Source organism: Toxoplasma gondii, chromosome X (genome assembly GCF_000006565.2).
Source record: "Toxoplasma gondii ME49 chromosome X, whole genome shotgun sequence".
Lineage (NCBI taxonomy): Eukaryota > Apicomplexa > Conoidasida > Eucoccidiorida > Sarcocystidae > Toxoplasma > Toxoplasma gondii.
Genome location: NC_031478.1, coordinates 1516497 through 1533559, shown reverse-complemented (window position 1 = coordinate 1533559; position 17063 = coordinate 1516497). Strand labels below are relative to the sequence as shown.

General features: G+C 49.4%; 3 protein-coding genes across 3 annotated transcripts; 2 read left to right on the top strand and 1 right to left on the bottom strand.

The window, feature by feature from the left end:
- Positions 1–102: 102 nt before the first annotated feature.
- On the top strand, positions 103–3983 carry TGME49_226570 (hypothetical protein). Its single transcript, XM_002366269.2, has 3 exons — positions 103–361; positions 1033–1137; positions 1564–3983. The coding sequence occupies exons 1-3, from the start codon at positions 283–285 to the stop codon at positions 1797–1799; spliced, it is 420 nt and encodes a 139-aa protein (XP_002366310.1). The 5' UTR covers positions 103–282; the 3' UTR covers positions 1800–3983.
- Positions 3984–4057: 74 nt separating this feature from the next.
- On the top strand, positions 4058–10498 carry TGME49_226580 (hypothetical protein). The gene is made up of 11 exons (XM_002366270.2): positions 4058–4706; positions 5147–5187; positions 5617–5692; positions 6313–6373; positions 6758–6834; positions 7212–7393; positions 7922–8095; positions 8237–8309; positions 8582–8650; positions 8972–9034; positions 9278–10498. The coding sequence occupies exons 1-11, from the start codon at positions 4484–4486 to the stop codon at positions 9379–9381; spliced, it is 1143 nt and encodes a 380-aa protein (XP_002366311.1). The 5' UTR covers positions 4058–4483; the 3' UTR covers positions 9382–10498.
- On the bottom strand, positions 10033–16757 carry TGME49_226590 (cytochrome C oxidase subunit IIa, putative). Its single transcript, XM_002366271.2, has 3 exons — positions 15439–16757; positions 14376–14493; positions 10033–13813 (listed from the first exon to the last, which is right to left on the bottom strand). Exons 1-3 carry the CDS (start codon positions 16093–16095, stop codon positions 13689–13691), a joined length of 900 nt encoding a protein of 299 aa, XP_002366312.1. The 5' UTR covers positions 16096–16757; the 3' UTR covers positions 10033–13688.
- Between the last annotated feature and the right edge of the window lie 306 nt (positions 16758–17063).

Here is a 17063-nt window from a genome sequence, read left to right as displayed (position 1 = left end):
CGTACGCTACAGCGTGTGCGGCCTTCCTATCCCCCACCACTGAGGAACCCCGCTGACAAATGGAAAGCTTCTTTCAGCCGACGCGGCAGCAACTTTGCTCCGGCGCATTTTTGCTCCCTTCTTCCGCGTCCCTCAGGGCTGTGAATTCCTTATCCGTTCCCAACGAAAGGCATGTATCGGCGCGCGTCCTCTCTCTCTGCACTTGTCTTTGTTGAAATTGTTTCCACTAAGCGGTGAGGGAATTTCAGAAATCTTTGTACCCAGTAGGGATTGTCAGCAGCAATGTCGCAACCAACTTCCCCTACCGTCTCCCCCGGCACACCACTCAACTGTGGCGCTTCGGAGCGTCAGTTGGAAGTTGGTAAGCCATGACCTTTATAGCCTGAGGACGGCCGTTCTGAAGGCAAATTCTGTTTCCTGAGATGCATGGTTCTAATTGCGGAGAGCCATTTCGTGGATCACCGCTGTGGAAAAAGTCTGCCGAGACGGGAACCGGGAGACGCGGGCTGGGCTACGCGGCCCCGCCTGTGTGAAGTGCTGGAGAGAAAGAAGTTATGAGAACAATGCGAAAATTTATCAGATAATCAGCTGACACACTAGGGTCCCATGCTGAGTTTTCCCCTATGCTTTTGTTCTACGTGTGCTGCTGTCGACGGTTAATGCGATGTGCCAATATGTAACCTATCCAGTAGGGCCGTCGGGCTGTGTTGTGGACCATGGAGTATATGGATATGTCCGTCTCTCCCCATATATATATATATATATCCAGCCAGTGTCTTCAGCCGTTTGTACGCCATAGTCAGTGTCAAAAGAAAAATATCTGAGAAACGCCTCAACGAGAAGCTTATCACATGTATGCACACCGTCCGAGAGGACATTTGTGCTCTTCATGTTGACAGGGAATGTGCACACGTTTGCTAACGACATAAAAGCATACGTGTCGAGGTGGTCTGCACTTGGACTTTGGTAATATTTGCGCGTTCACACAGATTCTGTCGATTCCTTGTTGCGTCTCTCTTTTGTTCGCCACAGAATCCAGCCCCATGGAAGGCCGTGTTTACACCGACAACGAGATTCACAGCGATGGCGGCCACAGCGTCGAGTGCCCGCCTCCGGGATCCCCAATTCCGCAGACGAGTACGTTCGTTTTCATGGCTTCACAGACAGGAAACGTGTGCAGTGACCATAGAAAACTACGCGAGGCACGATTGGAGTGGATTTTTCTGTGTGTATACGGAAGGAGCACGCTGAAGTGGGCACTGGGGACGCTAGTAGTGGCGTCGGTTGTAGGTTGCTTTTTTGTGGCAAGTGCCGCATTCTTTACGTTCGTGCTCATCATCGGCAGGCGGGGCACAGAGAGACTTCACCGCAGATGCGACTTAAAAGCGAAGATATTCGTGTCACTTGTACGACGTGGATAGAGAGAGAAAAAAGAGACAGTAGCAGAAAAAACATTGAAGCAGATCGTGTGATTGTAGTGTTTTGTTCTTATGCTGTCGCGCTCAGACCTTCGCGTGCAACAAGTTGTTATGTTGTGTTGGTTCCCTTTTTGTCTGCCTGCAGCCACGTTCACTTCGCAGGCTGCTCCTGCTCTCCAGCCTCGAATGATGTACCCGTCCACAGATGCCCTGACTATTCCCGCTGGCCACCAGCAGATGATGTACTTCAATCCCGCTGCCGCCGGCTACACCGACGGGAGCCACGGCTACGATCCCCGTGAAGGCTATCCTGTTGTGTACCCCTATGTCCCCATGACTCTCCCAATTGAGACCAAGAAAAAACGCGGATTCTGCTGCTAAAATGTTTTGAACCTGGACTCTCTCGGGCTTTTCTTACCAGTAAGAGAAGCGGGGAGAACCAGAAGGAGGCCACAGAACTTGGGGATATGTGTGTAGCGCTGGGATTCGGGGTGCGCCTTCGGTTTAAGACCCTACAATTAAGAAAACTGTTACGAAGCGTAGGAATAGGAGAGTGTTGTTTTTCCTTACCGGGCAAGGAAATGCCAGGGATTTGGGAGAAACGACGATTGTGGTGACACGGTGAACCTTTTGTTCAATGTACGTAATGCAACATAATGCGGCTTATAGACGCGTGTGTGTTGTTTTTCGGTGAATCTCATCGTTTTCTTGAAGGGAAGATTGGTCGCCCAACGGACGCTTTACAGAAACCGGTCAACTCTGATGAGAGTCTCCCGTAGAACATCAACTCCAGTGCGCGAGTTTTTCTTGTTGGACCCACAAACTTGGGCTCCATCGGTGAACACGCGGAGTTCCAATTGAGAAGCTTCACCAGAAATCACGCATCATACGTAAGTCTGCTCGTGACCTTTTGCGGATACATGTGTAAGCACGAGCGAAACAACGAGGTCTCAATGCGAAAGACGAGATCCATGACATTCGTGATACCCGAAGCTATCTGTAGAAGGGGGCTAGAGCGAAACAGATAAACACATTGTCACAGAACAGCAGACTAAATTGTTAGGAGAGCCCACAGTTGACTCGACAACCAGTGAAGGGCATATAATGTAGTAATGTTTCCACGAAGTTCTGCAGTGCCATTCAAGATCCTCCACATTGCAAACGGTCGACATGCCATGTAGCGACAGTACACAATAAACGTGCATAAGAGCAGGCTTTTTTCGTCCCTGATCTGGACAAACACAGGACTGCGTGTTCAAGGGCATGTACGGTGCTTTTAACACGTCGCACGAATAACGCGACCTTCGGAAAACGGGTGTTTTTGAGTCTAGTGACCCGACACCGACGTGCACAGTATATAACACCTTTCATAATGAGCAGTAGAAATCACTTCCGAGAGGAATATACTGTGGCGCATGAATCGTCCGCCCGCGCTATCAGATACCGTCTCGAGCGCAGCAGCAAAGAGAATCGGCTCGACAGTGTCCAAGCTTCGTCGAAACATAAAACTGGTGCACAAGTTACATCGGTGCAGCATATTTCTCTTATTGATATTTGAAATCATAACGGTATTTGTCTAACACCTGCCGCGTACGAATCCTCGTACAGTGATCTAAAACTCCGGCTGACCACATCAGCTTATCCACGAACCGCTGGCCTTTTTCATGTTTGGTCTGTACGGAAGTAAAGTCTCGGTATCTCGTTTGTACAGGCCACTGTTAAGTGACAGAATGTCAATGCGATGTAGATATCAACTGCCACACGGATAGGCCGACGAGCCACCCATCACTGTGCTATCCACGAACTTCAGAAAACGGAATGTCGACCGCGTACCAACGACAGAGTTCCTTGTTACGGCCAAAACAAAACACGACCAACTGTTGGTTGCAAGAGAAAAACAATAAATGTCCTTTCGTGCCGCGTTCCGACAGATTATGCAAGATCAGCCGGTTAAACAGCCGTGATATACATCCCCAGTTCTGTTATCGTGAGTTGATGCAGAACTGCCTTGTCCGCTAAGGAAAGGGGAGCCATTCCAATCCATTGAAGTCAAACTGCTGAGCAGAAGGCAACAGAAACGTATGTATTCTCAAGCACGTATGAGCTCTGACCGGGGTCGATTTGCCGCCGCGTGCTACGCTAGGTTCTCGGTGAAGTGGTGGCTTTTGCCGCGGATTTTTTTTGGCAGCTCACAGCATGCTCTATGTTCTCCAGTGAAAAATATGAGCTTTCACTACCATGTTTACGGAAAAAAATTACCTTACATCCCTTGCATGCTTGCTCCTTTTTTTCGACGCACTGGGAAAAATCTGCAGGACAGCTTCTTAGAGACAGCCGCTCACTAGTCGCTTCTTGGCCCTCACCCGCCTATGGAATCCAATATTCTTGCTAAACCGATGAAGCTGCACATGTTTTTTACTGAACGGCTGAAGCAGATATCTTCTACCAACAAAACTGCGGCAACAAAAATCGAAAACTGGAAACCAGTTTGCCGGGTTGCACGGGGTCTGCTTAGCCCGGGGCGACCGGACTCTTCAGAGCAGCGGCCTCACGTGTGAATAAGTCATTAGACGGATTTGTTTCTCAAAACAGAGGTAACAAAGGATTGCCTTTCCCCTTCAGATGAATAGATATTGTCAAAGAGCCACGCGAGCGAACAGATGCGTCATCTTCCCACCCAGCGGCACGGTGCATGCGACGCAGTCGGGTGAGCGCGCTGGCGACGGCGTTTCCATCAAACTTCAACCGTCGCTTCTTTCCAAGAAGAGAACCGGCAGACTGCCACTACATATAACGCCGACCTTTTTAACGGTTTTTACATTCGCAGTCATTGTCGCTTTTCCCCTGTTTCTTTGAGCCTTCCGTGACTTCCGGGCTGATCCAAGTTTTGAACGGGACAGTCAAGCGCCATCCGTCTCTGGTCATTTCGTTCCCGTTCCAAGTCCCGTTTTAAAATTCGATGCCTACCACCATTTTCTTGGCCATGTTTTGAAAGTGGCTCGTTCTCCGTGGAGAGCAATTAGGTATGTTTTGCGCATTTATTCCGCTTGCCTAACCCAGGAAGAATGGCCGAAACGATGGCGGTATGTCCCCGTGATCCGTCACCGAAGGAGCCTACGCAAACTGAGCAGGTTTCCGACGCTCCAACTGAAGATCCAGAACGCGCCAGAAGAGTTCAAGAAGCTCGCAGAAGGAACGACAAATTTTGGAGAGACGTCTTCGCCGAAACCGGCGTACGCCGGTATCGCAACAACGTAGAAGAAAACGTCTGGAAACAGAGACTAACAAGTAGGCGACTAATGCTCAGCGTCTTTGGCATTTTTATGCTACGCTCCGCAAGCTGCTTCATTGGTACATAAGTACAGCCTCGTATCTCGATGTAGATTTCTGTGGTACTCTTGGCAGGGCCCAGGGTTTGGGGAACTGTTCGGGGGAGACAAACTCTTTCTCTATTTTGTGCCCGTGCACACAGGCAAACTGTAGTTGTCTGATTTATATGTATTTTTTGCAAGTATATTTACTGATTAAACTGGTGTACAGGAGTAGTCACACCCTTTTATTAGGCGAGTGTGTGCGAGCGCACGGGAACAGCCAACAAGACAAAAGCAAAAGAATTAACAGGCGTGGTGGTTTTGTGTCGGATCCAGTTAACTCGCGGGAAACCCGGCAGTGCACTGGAAACCACTTCTGAGTTTACAGTTGATTTTCAATGTCGGCTTTGTCTGCAGTCGCTGCTGTGGCATTCGTAATCATCGCCGGCATCACACAGGTGAGGCATGAAGGAGACTACGTGTTGATCTGTATTTTCAGATCTCTTTTTTTTTACCCCGAGTATGCACTTCTATACTTGTGTATGCATCTCCATGGGCAACTGTCTCTGTTTACTAACTGTTTTGCGTCTTTTGCAACACGCACCGACACCGGAATCAGAGATGTATCGGGATGCGTGTGTGCTGTTCAGCTTGTTAGCCTCTCGACGACTCCCTCGGTGTTTTTGCCCACTTTCCTTGTGTCAACCTGCCGGGTTGACCACTGCCTACGTCCTTGAATAGGCGCGGGCGTGGCACACTGAGCTTATTTTTGATATCGAATGAACTGTACCGGGAGCGTTCCTTTCAAGTGCACTGCAGGTGTGCACACCGTGGAAGAACTGCGCTGTTCGAAAAGGGGAGGCTGTGTAGCTTTGTTTGCTCCGCAGGCAATTTATCGGGCGTATCTAGATTTGAATTTCGGCTTCCGGAACATTGACGTTACAGACACGGAGCGCCTTAAGGGTACGTTCTATGTGTGAACGAACATGGAAAACACCAACTGCAATGGCGTATCCCACGCTGTCCCCCCCTTGTGCCAGCGGTGAAATCAGATGCAGCGCGTTCGAAGAACGGAGGCTGGGCTGTCGCCCTGGATCGCGTGGGCTTCTGGGGTCTGCGACATCTTCGCAGAGATGCAACGAATGACGCGCCGGCCTGCAGTCACTTCTTCCCAGTTTGTGGCGATTTGCTGAATGGAAGAATATTAACTGTGTCAGGACGCCAAGCGTCAGGGTTTGATTTTTGAACTGCAGAGTGCTCTCAGAGGAAAGTTTGCCCCCTCGAGTTGCACATGTTCTCCGGCACACTCGATCGATTGTCAGAGGGTTGGTGCTCGGAAGCCAAGGCTCATCAGCATGAGACTGCAGTCGGTCTTTTGCGAACAGATCTCGTGGCTCGATGCACAAAACATGGAAGTGAACCCACGTACTTGGATGATGGGGCTCACTGTGAAGCGTCGGCGAAGTGTTGGCGAACGTGCTCGTGCGTGGTGCTTTCACATGTTTACTGGCTTTCGTGATTCAAGAAAAGCATTCACACTTTGCAAAAGGTCTGTTCCATTCCCTGTCGCTCCACCTTTGCAGAAGTCATGTTTGGCGGCAGTCCGTGGATTGTTCTTTGCCGATGGCCAGAAAACAAGAAATGGTAGGTGCTCAAACGTCTTCAAGCGTATCGCGGCTTAGCACTGATACTTCGTCGCTCTTTCCTGCGAATGCATTTCCTCGCCTTGGCAGCTCCGTCGCTTTTGCGTGATGAAGCAGAGGTCATTGAACATTTCGAGTCTCCCGCGAATTCTTGTGGAATCATGCTGTGCCTGGTCCTTAGATGTTGGTGGTGTTCTTACTATACGCTGCAGTTAGGAAGACAGATGAACCCTCTCAGTAGCGTTTCGTTTGAGTTTGGCGGCTGCCATGTTCGCAGCCCGGTAGGCAACTGACCTTGTGTCATTACGGCTAGAAAGTGGCTATTTGGCGTGGTTTCAGTGAGGCAGACTCGCATGGAGCCTATGTTGCCCTTTTGCGTACCCAGGAAGGTCCCTGAGATTCTAGACAATCACCGTCAGGAGCTCATGAAATTCGGGAATCTAGGAAGCGTCGACTGCTCAGGTAAAGATCGTGTTCGTTTTAACCAATAAGCAGCTTTCGATCTTGCCCCTTTGCTCGTAGTTCACTCTACCTTCTCTGTTTCACACGCCGTTCTTCTTGTTTCTTGTTATCTCTACCCTTTCCTCTCTCTTGGAGGGTTTGCGTCTGTCGGTGTGTTTTGATGTGTCTGTCCGGCTGAGTACCCGCTTCTTTATATCCGACATTTCCACACGCGTGCTATCTAGCTCTACCTATTTATTCGTCTTCCCGCGACACTTCTTCAATACGTGATTTGCGTGACAGCCAGCGGACGTACGTGCAGGTGTGCAGAGAGCTTGTGTCTGCACTTGCGCATTTTGTTTGACTGGTTGCCCTACTGGCAACTCTGTTATTCGCAGCCTCGCTGCCAAGCGGAGCAAAGTTCTCGGAGCGTTTCCGTATCCCGTCCAGCACCGAGGCGATGGTTATCACCAACGGAAAGGCTCCGCGAATTCTGAATGTATGGGCCCTGAAAAACTGGGAAAATTTGTCATCTTTTTTGCAGAAGAATACCAAAGTCGAAGTGCGCAACGTTGAAGAGGTGAGTGTGTCACGCCGGCGTGATTGCACCGCGCACTTAGTGTTGTTTTTCGATGAGGGGGATTGCTTGAAAAGACACTTTGAGTTCAGGCACCACTCGGAAGCTACTCTAACGGAACAACAGTTAACTCGATCAACAGGCTAGTAGATAGCAGCCCAAGCAGTGCAGACAAACGACACAGAAGATACAAGGGTCTTGATAGATGGAGCGGCGGAGACACGTAGACGTGTGAGTTGTTGCGGGCCTTACTGTTTCGGACATCGACGGAGCAGAATGTACAATTACGAACGCGGAACGACAGACAAATGCAGTCAGTGTGTGCTGTGCCGCTTTTTGACATTTTACAGACACACAAGAGGGAATATATATATATATATATATATGCGTACGTGTATGTAAGTGTGATGTCTAGGTGTTGCCTTTAGATTCCTTTTGGAATGTTCGTCAGCAGTGTTGGGAAAGGACGTGTTTTTTGGTGGCATTGTAGATGGATCACACTTTTGTTATTTTGTGTGGGTCTCTCTGCAGAACATTTCCTTCACCAAGAACTGCCTCTTCCCGCCGGGTAGTCGGTGCATTATGTTCGCACGAAAAGGAGGTTTTACCCCCGAGACGAAAAACAAGGTCATTGCAGGCAGTGTTGGCAAGAAAGGAAAGACCCGGAAGCTCAAGGTTATCACCGTAGACACCGGGAAATACGAGGTGAGTTCCTGTTCCATTTCACTTCTGAAGTTGCATAAGCATAATGTGGTGTCCCGCTTTCTTCAATGTTTGTTTACAACCAATTCTTGAGGGAAAATCTCGTTCTTTTTGTGGGTTATCTTTGCTGTTCGATTCTTTCAGGTGACCGGCATCGACCTCGGAGCGAAATCGTTCTATGCAACGAAAGTAGCATGCGTCGGAAACATATCACCGCGTGAGTCGCTTTTGATTTTTCTCTGCTTTTGTGGGCGCTTTGTGTTTGATGAGGAAGAATTACATCGCGCATTCAGCATCGGAATGTGAACGTCGCGAAACTAGAGGAGGTGTACGGCGTGGTGGAGGCGGACAAAATTTATCGATAACGAGAAAAATGAGACGCGGAGATGAGCACGTCGCACTTGGCTTCCGCTTGGAAATAACCGTTTAAGCATGTTGTACGACAGCCTGTCGAACAGTGTTGGATTTGAAATGTATGCGGGTTTTCAGCGCCTACGCCTGAGGCGAAGAAGAAGAAGGATGTGTCGAAGGATACATTCATCTACTCTGTTTACGAAGGTAAGGACCGTACGGAGGTTAATAGGTCTTTCTGCTGTCTGCTTGTTTTTAGTCAGACAGACTGGAGCTATACAACTCGTGTTTTCCGCTGTATACTGACCACGAAGTAGCGCGACAGCCCTTGAATTCACGGTTCCTGCAACGAAGACCCGCTTTTAAGAAACCTTCCCTTGTGCCATTCTGTCTTCTGACTTTGTGTAGTAAAAGCAATTCACTAACAGAACACCCTTTTGTATGGCAAATAATGTTTTTTGCCTCCAGTGCATTCAACGAAAGTCGATATTCCGTTGATGCTTGTGGGCCCGTATGAATCTTTAACAGGCGAATTCACAAATTCACGGGCTCTCTTGGAATTTGCGGAAGCCTGCATCTCCTCCAAGGAAGGTGGGTTTCCTATTCAGCCCACAGAAATCCCCGTATGCACCTCCAAAAACATCCGACGAATGCGTGTTTTTTTCGGAAACAGGCTCATGGACAAGGATACACACCGTTACCTGCAAGAGATCTGAAGTATATATTAACCATCTCCACTATTTTTTGTTTCTCGTGATCATTTTACGTCCGTGGGTCGCTGCCACCTGTTCTTTTGCAACAGACACGTTGCGGTGTGCTGGTGTACTTATGCAGGCCATGAAGGTTTCAGACATTTGGCAAAGCCTCCTGTGCTTCGAAGAAATTCCTTTGCAAATGCGGGTAGTTCCGCAGGCAAGAAGAAACAGAAGTCTCAATAAATATCAAGAATGGGAGAAGACAGGTGTTTGCATGAGTGGGATCACGCGCGACCTCTGTTTTTTCCAGGTGCTCGTCTGAAGCTGATCTTCTGTATCCTGTACACATTTTCTTCTCTACGTTTTTCTTCAAACCTCTACCGGAATACTCTTTTAAAAAGACTCTTTAACACCACAAGGACGGGCGCTGTCCACCTTTTTGTTTTAGGGGCCCCTGGTATGATTTCGGACGCATGTGCAACTCGATCACTTGCGTCACTGCGGAGCTGTGTAAAAAGAGTATCAAGCACACGCTTTGAGGCACGTAGTTGGTCAAGTGGAACGGTGGATGAGCGATTTGCTATTTTTGTTTAAACTTACTGAAAAGCAAACTTCTTGAAAAGCATCTCCATCGAGATCACGCAGGGAGCTGGAGCGTGCTTCTTTAGATGACAAGAGAATGAGCGCGTCATAGACAGAGAGAAGGGTGGAGAAAATACGTGGGAATACGTGGGCCGTCATCACACAACGAAAACGGGTGGCTCCTGGAAGCAACTAGGAACCACACTTTTTTTTCTGCGACGACACCGAAACCGCGATCCAGCAAGTTTCGGTGTACATGGCACACCTCTAGATGGTGTGCCTCTCTTGAAACGGAAAACTCCTCTTGGATCGCGACTCAACTCCGTGTTGTAGTGTTCGCCAGACTCCACTCAGATGAAGGACAGCACTGTTGCGTGCTCTATCAACTGACGGTTTTCCTGCTCCCGGGTGTTGGTTTAATAACTGTACCAGAACCATTCAGAACGGTTGCAACGCATGCACACATCTATTTAGAGTCGCAGTCGTTCGGTGGCTGCTCCCTACGTCGGTGGTCCCTAACCGAAAATCCCTTTTTCTCAGCCGTTATGCGAGGAAACCCCTCATCTCGTCCCTGTGGTCCACCTCTACATTCTCCGACAGCAATTGCTTTTGTAGCTCACATCGGGGCATTCCACCGCACTTTCCCTAGACTCGATCGACTCCACTACATCCCTGCCAGCCGCCTTCGGCCGACGCAGAAGTACCTTTCATCGACACGTGAACATACTACAGCAATGCTGGATCCTGCGTCTGCTCCTGAGCTCGAAGCGACGGCGGGCTTTTTACAGGATCTGGACTGCAGAAGCTGCTAGAAGGGCCAAAAAGGACGCTGCAACTGGTGGAACAAGAACGTGACCGCCAGCCTTTACTGTGACATCTACGAAGCAGAGAGTGTTGTTGTTCTTATGTCGACAGCCAACACTGAAGGTCGCGGCCTCTTGCATGTTGAGCCACTTGCCGACAGGGGTTGTCCACTGGTGTGTCTTGTCACTGTTGTTTTCTGGCGACACCCACTTCCAGTACTTTGTTAGTGGAAAGTACGCAACATAAGGAGCTGCCTGTGCGTCGGTGCAATTACAGCCCTGGCCGGGACACATGACTTCGTGGAACTTGGACGGAACGGGTTCCCAGTCTTGTGTTGCGCATGTGAGGCTGAATGTTTCATTGGCACTAAGCGTTACCGCGTGCTCCATCGATTCGGCAGAGCAGGTTATGTCTGCGACTTGAGTGGCGGGGAACTCGTTGTTTCCCGCTCGCACGAAAACCACGCAGAAACCGGTGAGGACCAGCATCGACAACAGAGCTCCCGCCTTCGTGGCGACGGAGTGTGCCCCACGACGTGAATATGCCATGTTTTCTCGAGAAATCGGAAATAACAAACCACAGGGAAACATAAAAAACTGATCTGATGAATTCGCAGTAGTGTCATTCCTGCAAATTGGGACACTCGCGCGTACCTTCAAGCGGTAAACAAAGAGGCTGGTGTGTGGCACCGGGAGACAGAAAAAGAGCGTGCACAAAAAGTGGGGTAAAAAGGCCTACACTCCGTAAACTCCCGGAACTGTCATCGAGAAAACGGAGAAAGAGACGCTTATGATTCTCCTTCGTCTACATCTTACTCGGTACAACGATCTCGAACGGCACGTAGCTAACTGTTCCCGTAGCATCGAGAGGACGAGGCGCTGGCCCCCCGGGTAACTCGCGTAGCGAGCGAAAAAAAAATCTGCACGCTTGAACGAAGCTTTCTGCATGCAACCACCAGCGTTTTTTCCAATCAAATCCCCGTCAAATTCATATTTTCATCGCCGGACACAACTGTAATGCTTGCGCGGGTTTGTTATCTGGTTCTCCTTTGCAAAGTCCAGGTGCGTCTGGAAACCGCTACGAAGCAGCATTTCCGCGCACACGAATGTCGCGACCTCTGCACCGTACCACCACAGTTCTTTGGGGTCACCTGACTTTTTTGCCGGTACTGATGAAAAAGCAACCGTTTCCTATGGGCAGATCGGTCCCCTGGAATCACTGGGAATGGGGACGCGACTAGAACATACCTTCTGCATGCCACTGTGCTGTCCCACTCGACAGAAGTCGAAGTACTGTTTTCGCCGCGCTTGCCCTCGCGCAGGAGTTTCATGATTCCGGTGGGTACAGCTGATTAGCACCATACTTTTGTTTTGGGGCTGAAAGGGATGATTTCTCTACACTAGCAAGGGAGGCCGATGTAGAGACAAAGTGAGGCATTCGAGCATTGATAAGACCAAAGTCCTTCCTAACAAAGGCACGTACATACACTGCACGGGAAAATGAACGAGCAACCGCGTGTTCAGATACACAGATGTATCATTCAATTCTTTTGTTCCTGAGCATCGCCTGCCGTTAAATCTGAACCTTTGATATTCTTTCGAGCCCGTCGTATCTGCCTCAATCGCCTCCCTTCAACTTTTCTGCATTGATGCATGACTAAATTTTTGCCGTCTAATTGCCAAACATGGCGCGTGTATGTCTGAGTGGTTCTTTAAACTACTGTCACATACTCTACCAGAAAAACGGAGGTCGTTGCCTCCTGGATTCTTCCTGCTAACGCTACAGCCCCGTTCCTTGTTCCATAGATGACACTGTGCACATCATTTTGGAAAAATAACCCTCGAAAAGACTCCTCAAGCTAACCACAGCCAATTATTCACACACTCGTTTCCAACGTGACGCAAAGCTTTTCTGCTTTCTCATGTTGGCGCGTCACAGCCTGTCACCTCTCCGTGAACAGTCAAGCAGAAAATGATCTGCGACGTATTGACTGGAGAGCCAACAAAACGAACATGATCGTGCCGATTTTTCTCCGAAGAACGTACTACGAGGGAAAAGGGGACGACTGTTCATGAAGAGACAACCAGAGAAACTCCGGATATCCTTCATTATGAACCAGCCTGTATGCTTCCACCTCGACTCTCGCTTCGGAAATCCGCTACTAAAAACGGTGAAGACACCTCTCTTTACAACGGGATAGCCACAACCACCATTCGACTTAACTTAAGACCACTTCATTTTAGGACAGTTCTCATTTGAATCGCTGTTTCTAACAATGGTCTGGTGCTGAAGTGCCCAACTGCGACACAAAAAAACGTTCCCTGTTCGCCTTCTCTAAAGCTGCTCGTTTTGTCCCCCAAGGCTGCGATTTCGATGTCCCCACCCACAGACTGGCATGGAGAATCGTGCAAGTTGTTATACACGTGGGCAGGTGCGGCTCGACGAGAGGCTTTCCCTCGTTGCGTGCACACGTTGTGTATAGACACCGCGGCGTACCTCTGAGGCGTTGAAAGTTAGACAAACATCTTTCGCTTACTCTTAACAAAACTGCCCTTCCTGAATAACACAGAATGTTTGTTCAAGTCCGGGTAGTCCACACAGTCGGATCCGACTAATCCCTTTTGTCACTTCTTTCTTGGCACGCGTGATTGGCGACTCGATAGAACGGACATGAGACCGCTTTCTTTCAATTCGCATATTTATGTTCACCACTGCTAGCGGTGTCTGCTCTTCCAAGTGACGACAGCCCTGGTTAAACGCACCACTTTCGCAGTGCCGTGTCCAGAGGAAACATATCTCCGGCTCGCTGGGTCGTATTTTCACGGTACTCACATTTGTATTCAACAAAGTGTATTTTTCCATCCACACACTCAATTGTACACGGAAACGTCGATTCATCTCGGGTTCACAAGCTCATCCAGCGCCGCAGCACATGAGCGTCGTTTACAGCAGTGCTGTTCCCGCGCTTCTCAAAACCGAGGTCGCTGTCCCAGAGCCGCTGCTGAACTCGAGAAAAACGACTGTGATTCCAAAACCTCTCAAAGATGCTGGCAAACTGCGGCATCCAGTTGTTTCCTTTTGCTTCTGGGTGCAGACCATCAACTGCCCATTCAACGCTCGAACAGCCGTCCTTTAGGAAACGCATAGGAAGCCGCCTGTGCTCTCTACTCCTCGTCGTCAACAGGCGACTCGACTTCGTAGATCCAGTACCACTGTCTGCCGATAACTTTGACGGTCATGGCCGCATACACCGCTTCGTCGAGCATGTACAAGAGCGTGAACATCGGAACTGCGCAGAAACACGCAACCATTCGTAGACAGAATCGCTGCTAGGTCCGCAGAAAGCCCATGGGTATTCAGTGCTCGCACACATTTACTCTTGGTGCAGTGCAACATTCGCTTTTCGACAGTAGCCTCTAGGGGCATGCCTTTGTCTTATACGCAGCATGCTCTTGAGCAGTGACATTGTTTTTTAAACGGACACCACAGAACTGCCCACTCAGCATCTGTCCGATAACTGATAGCCCCTCCAATGCACGCGGCATTTTCTGCCACAGGAACCTCGTCCCGTTGAATACGTTCTTTGTCACCTCTCTTCCGACATAAAGAACATAATAGCAAGCCGCCTGCTCGTTCAAGTGCGTCTCACGAAAACATAAAATGCGCATGTTTTATTCACGTTTCGCCTCTAATACCCAATACCCAATCATCGAGGGCAAATTCATCTGTCACAGGCCACTGGAACTTCGTGCACTCAAGTGCCATTCGGTGAAGTGTCACAGTTTCGACCGTTCACCGTCATCTACAGCGTCGCATGCCTGTTGATGCAAAAACACTCTTTCGTCTCTTACTTGCAAGCGACCAGGTGATGAATGTGGGAGTCCAGAAGAAAAGGAACTCAGCCTTCATGAGCAAGTCGTGGTTGCCCCAGACGTTCATACGCATTCGTGGCCAGAAAGGAATGTTTTTCTGAAAAAAACCCACAATCAACCGACTAACATCATGCAAGATTCGCACCTTCTGTCGCCTACCCTACATACCACCTCTCGCCACGATTAGGTCAATACTTTCACGGATCTAAATAAACGGAAAAGTCTTGTGTGGTTACCAGCGTGTTAGAGTTTTCGCCCTTGCTGACACAGGAGCCTCCTCTATAGAATGTGTTTTTAATGAGGATCACCAAATTATAATAAACAATCACATGTGACGTACCTGACGTCTCGCCAGGGACAGCACAAGAGAAACAAAGTATTTTCAGGCACGTTTCAAGCCCAACTCGACTCTGGAGAGTTCAAGTGAAACCCGCGATTCCGGCAACAGTTATCCATCCTCAGGAGAGGAAAAATAGTGAATGAAGACAATTCAAAGCCCTCATGATGTTTTGCTTGCTACAAAATTCCGACTTCTCGACCAAGCGAAAAGGAATATGCTCCCTTTGCGACCTCCACACCACCGCTCCGAAGTCCTGCTTTCCCCGCCAAGGCTTTCAAGTCTGCAGCCATACCCTGTTCTATCCACTGAATGCTTTGTGCACACAGGCCGCGAGCCTTTCAGCTCTTAAGACTGGTGTTGATATTTCCAACACAGGAATAGGCTTGGTGTACGTCCACCTCCGTTTTCCCTGAAGGCTCTTCCAAAAAAGTTTACTTCGCACCCTGATTCGTCTCAGACACTTTCCCCGAGGGGTTTCGAGTTTTTGAAACCATTTTCAGCAAGTTCCCCAAACCGGCCTTTCCAAGTGTCTGCAAGAACAACTCCGCTGAGAGACGCACAGAATTTGTTGTGTCATGCCACCTAGACACCTCGTTTGCCATTACGGGAACAAGAAGCGTTCCATTGACCTTGCGGTGGCTCAAGAGTGTCGCGGTTTTCTGTGGCCTACAGACCCCCGCGAATCCCTCACGAAGGACGTACTTGGTGAACAAGGAAGAGCTCGACGAGATCTCTGGTCTCAACGCCCTTGACCATCTTGCGTCCGTTAACGGAAACAATCTGCTGGGCAGGCGTTTCTGCTTCAGCGTGCTCCCAGTGGAAAGTCTCTGCCGTCGTGAGGTCGCGCATTGTTCCATCAGGATTCAGGTGGTGACGGGACGGAGAGTGGTGGGAAGGCATGTGGTAGAAATTGTTTGTGCCGTGGTGAGAGTCGTGCTCATCATGTTTTGCGGGGGCATCCGTCTTCTGCGGCGGTTTCGTGACAGACGACGCGGTGGAGGAGAAATGGCGCGGGAGCATCAAAGAATAGTCACCCCGCTGTGCAGAGGAAAAGAAGCGCCGGGGGAACTGGTGGAAAAGGTGACCATACGGTCGGAAAAGAGACGAGGACAGCGGCATCATCTTCGGAAAGGTGTGGGCAGACAAAAACGGGTAGACAATTTTCGCAGGGAATCCAGCCGGGCGTCCGCAACAGCTACGGATCGGATACAGTCGAGAACCGAAGAAAAGGGAACACGGGGAAGACGCTGGGATAATGGCAAGCCGTCGAGAAAGAAAGAGAAAAATGTTCTCCGGAAGAGTTGTGCCGACACAGAAAACAAGAGCGAGTTCCCTGCTTGCAGCAAAATATGCTAGCATCAACCACGGAATCCGCCCTCGCAGTGCGTTTTTGAGGGACAGACTGCAAGAGGGCCTTGCAAGTACAGTGCGTCCTCCCGCATAACCTGCTCCACACAAAAGCCTGCGTTCAAACGTTCCTTTTTCGTGAAACGGGAAAATCTAACGTCCACAGATCCCGCGTCTGTGTGCGGCTGTCTCCGAACTTCCGCAGCCGACTAGGCACCGCCACAGTGGCCGACAAACAGGAAACGGGAAGAAATATTCGTATCCATGCGCCCACCTGCGGGCCGTCGCCGTATATACGGATACTCTGTGTGCATGCAGGCCAACGAACCGAGGCCGATTCCTCGACCTCATAACATGTTTCAGTACATTGTAGGCCGAATATTTGCATTACAAAGACGCATATGCAACAACAATAAAGAAGACGATATGAAGGGGCTGTCGGAAACTTTGTTGTTCCCCCTTAGAACGGCGTTGTTCATTTCTGCCGCAGAGCCAGATACAGCACTAAACGCTAAGCGGTAACTGTGTGTTACTGTGCAACGCACGTTCCTCCACAGGAACGAACCAGTCTTATCCTTTCTAGCACGTGTAAGCGCCCCGCCTCTAATGTTCATGTGTTCAGCTCGAACTGCGTTGCAAGATTTGCCGGTACCCATTTTTTCGTTAGCCAGAAAAATTCTCCACGAACCAAACAACGAGAGGGCCTGTCAGATCGCGTCGTGACCTTCGCGGTTTGAACACTACACCTCTCCAGCGGTATTGTCAGTTTCTAGTGATGACTTTCAGTAGATGCTCTCCTTGTTTTACTACCCCAATCACAATATACTGCTCCATTTATCCCATCTTCTGCACGTTCTCAGATATATATGTCAGCTGTATATATATATATATATATATCAGAGTCTCTATATGCGTACACGAAGAAACTCTGCACAACGTGGTGCGGAGAGAAAGCACATGCTGTGATGCTCTTGGTTCTA

Excerpts from the sequence above, each read along its gene's own strand:
- TGME49_226570 (XM_002366269.2), top strand. The coding sequence starts at position 283 with ATGTCGCAACCAACTTCCCCTACCGTCTCCCCCGGCACACCACTCAAC. Across the intron at positions 362-1,032 it reads GGAGCGTCAGTTGGAAGTTG|AATCCAGCCCCATGGAAGGC; the intron begins GTAAGCCATGAC and ends TGTTCGCCACAG. Across the intron at positions 1,138-1,563 it reads ATCCCCAATTCCGCAGACGA|CCACGTTCACTTCGCAGGCT; the intron begins GTACGTTCGTTT and ends GTCTGCCTGCAG.
- TGME49_226580 (XM_002366270.2), top strand. The coding sequence starts at position 4,484 with ATGGCCGAAACGATGGCGGTATGTCCCCGTGATCCGTCACCGAAGGAG. Across the intron at positions 4,707-5,146 it reads CTGGAAACAGAGACTAACAA|TCGCTGCTGTGGCATTCGTA; the intron begins GTAGGCGACTAA and ends CTTTGTCTGCAG. Across the intron at positions 8,651-8,971 it reads CATCTACTCTGTTTACGAAG|GCGAATTCACAAATTCACGG; the intron begins GTAAGGACCGTA and ends AATCTTTAACAG.
- TGME49_226590 (XM_002366271.2), bottom strand. The coding sequence starts at position 16,095 with ATGCTAGCATATTTTGCTGCAAGCAGGGAACTCGCTCTTGTTTTCTGT. Across the intron at positions 14,494-15,438 it reads AGCTCTTCCTTGTTCACCAA|AAAAACATTCCTTTCTGGCC; the intron begins GTACGTCCTTCG and ends GGTTTTTTTCAG. Across the intron at positions 13,814-14,375 it reads CATCACCTGGTCGCTTGCAA|TTCCGATGTTCACGCTCTTG; the intron begins GTAAGAGACGAA and ends GTTTCTGCGCAG.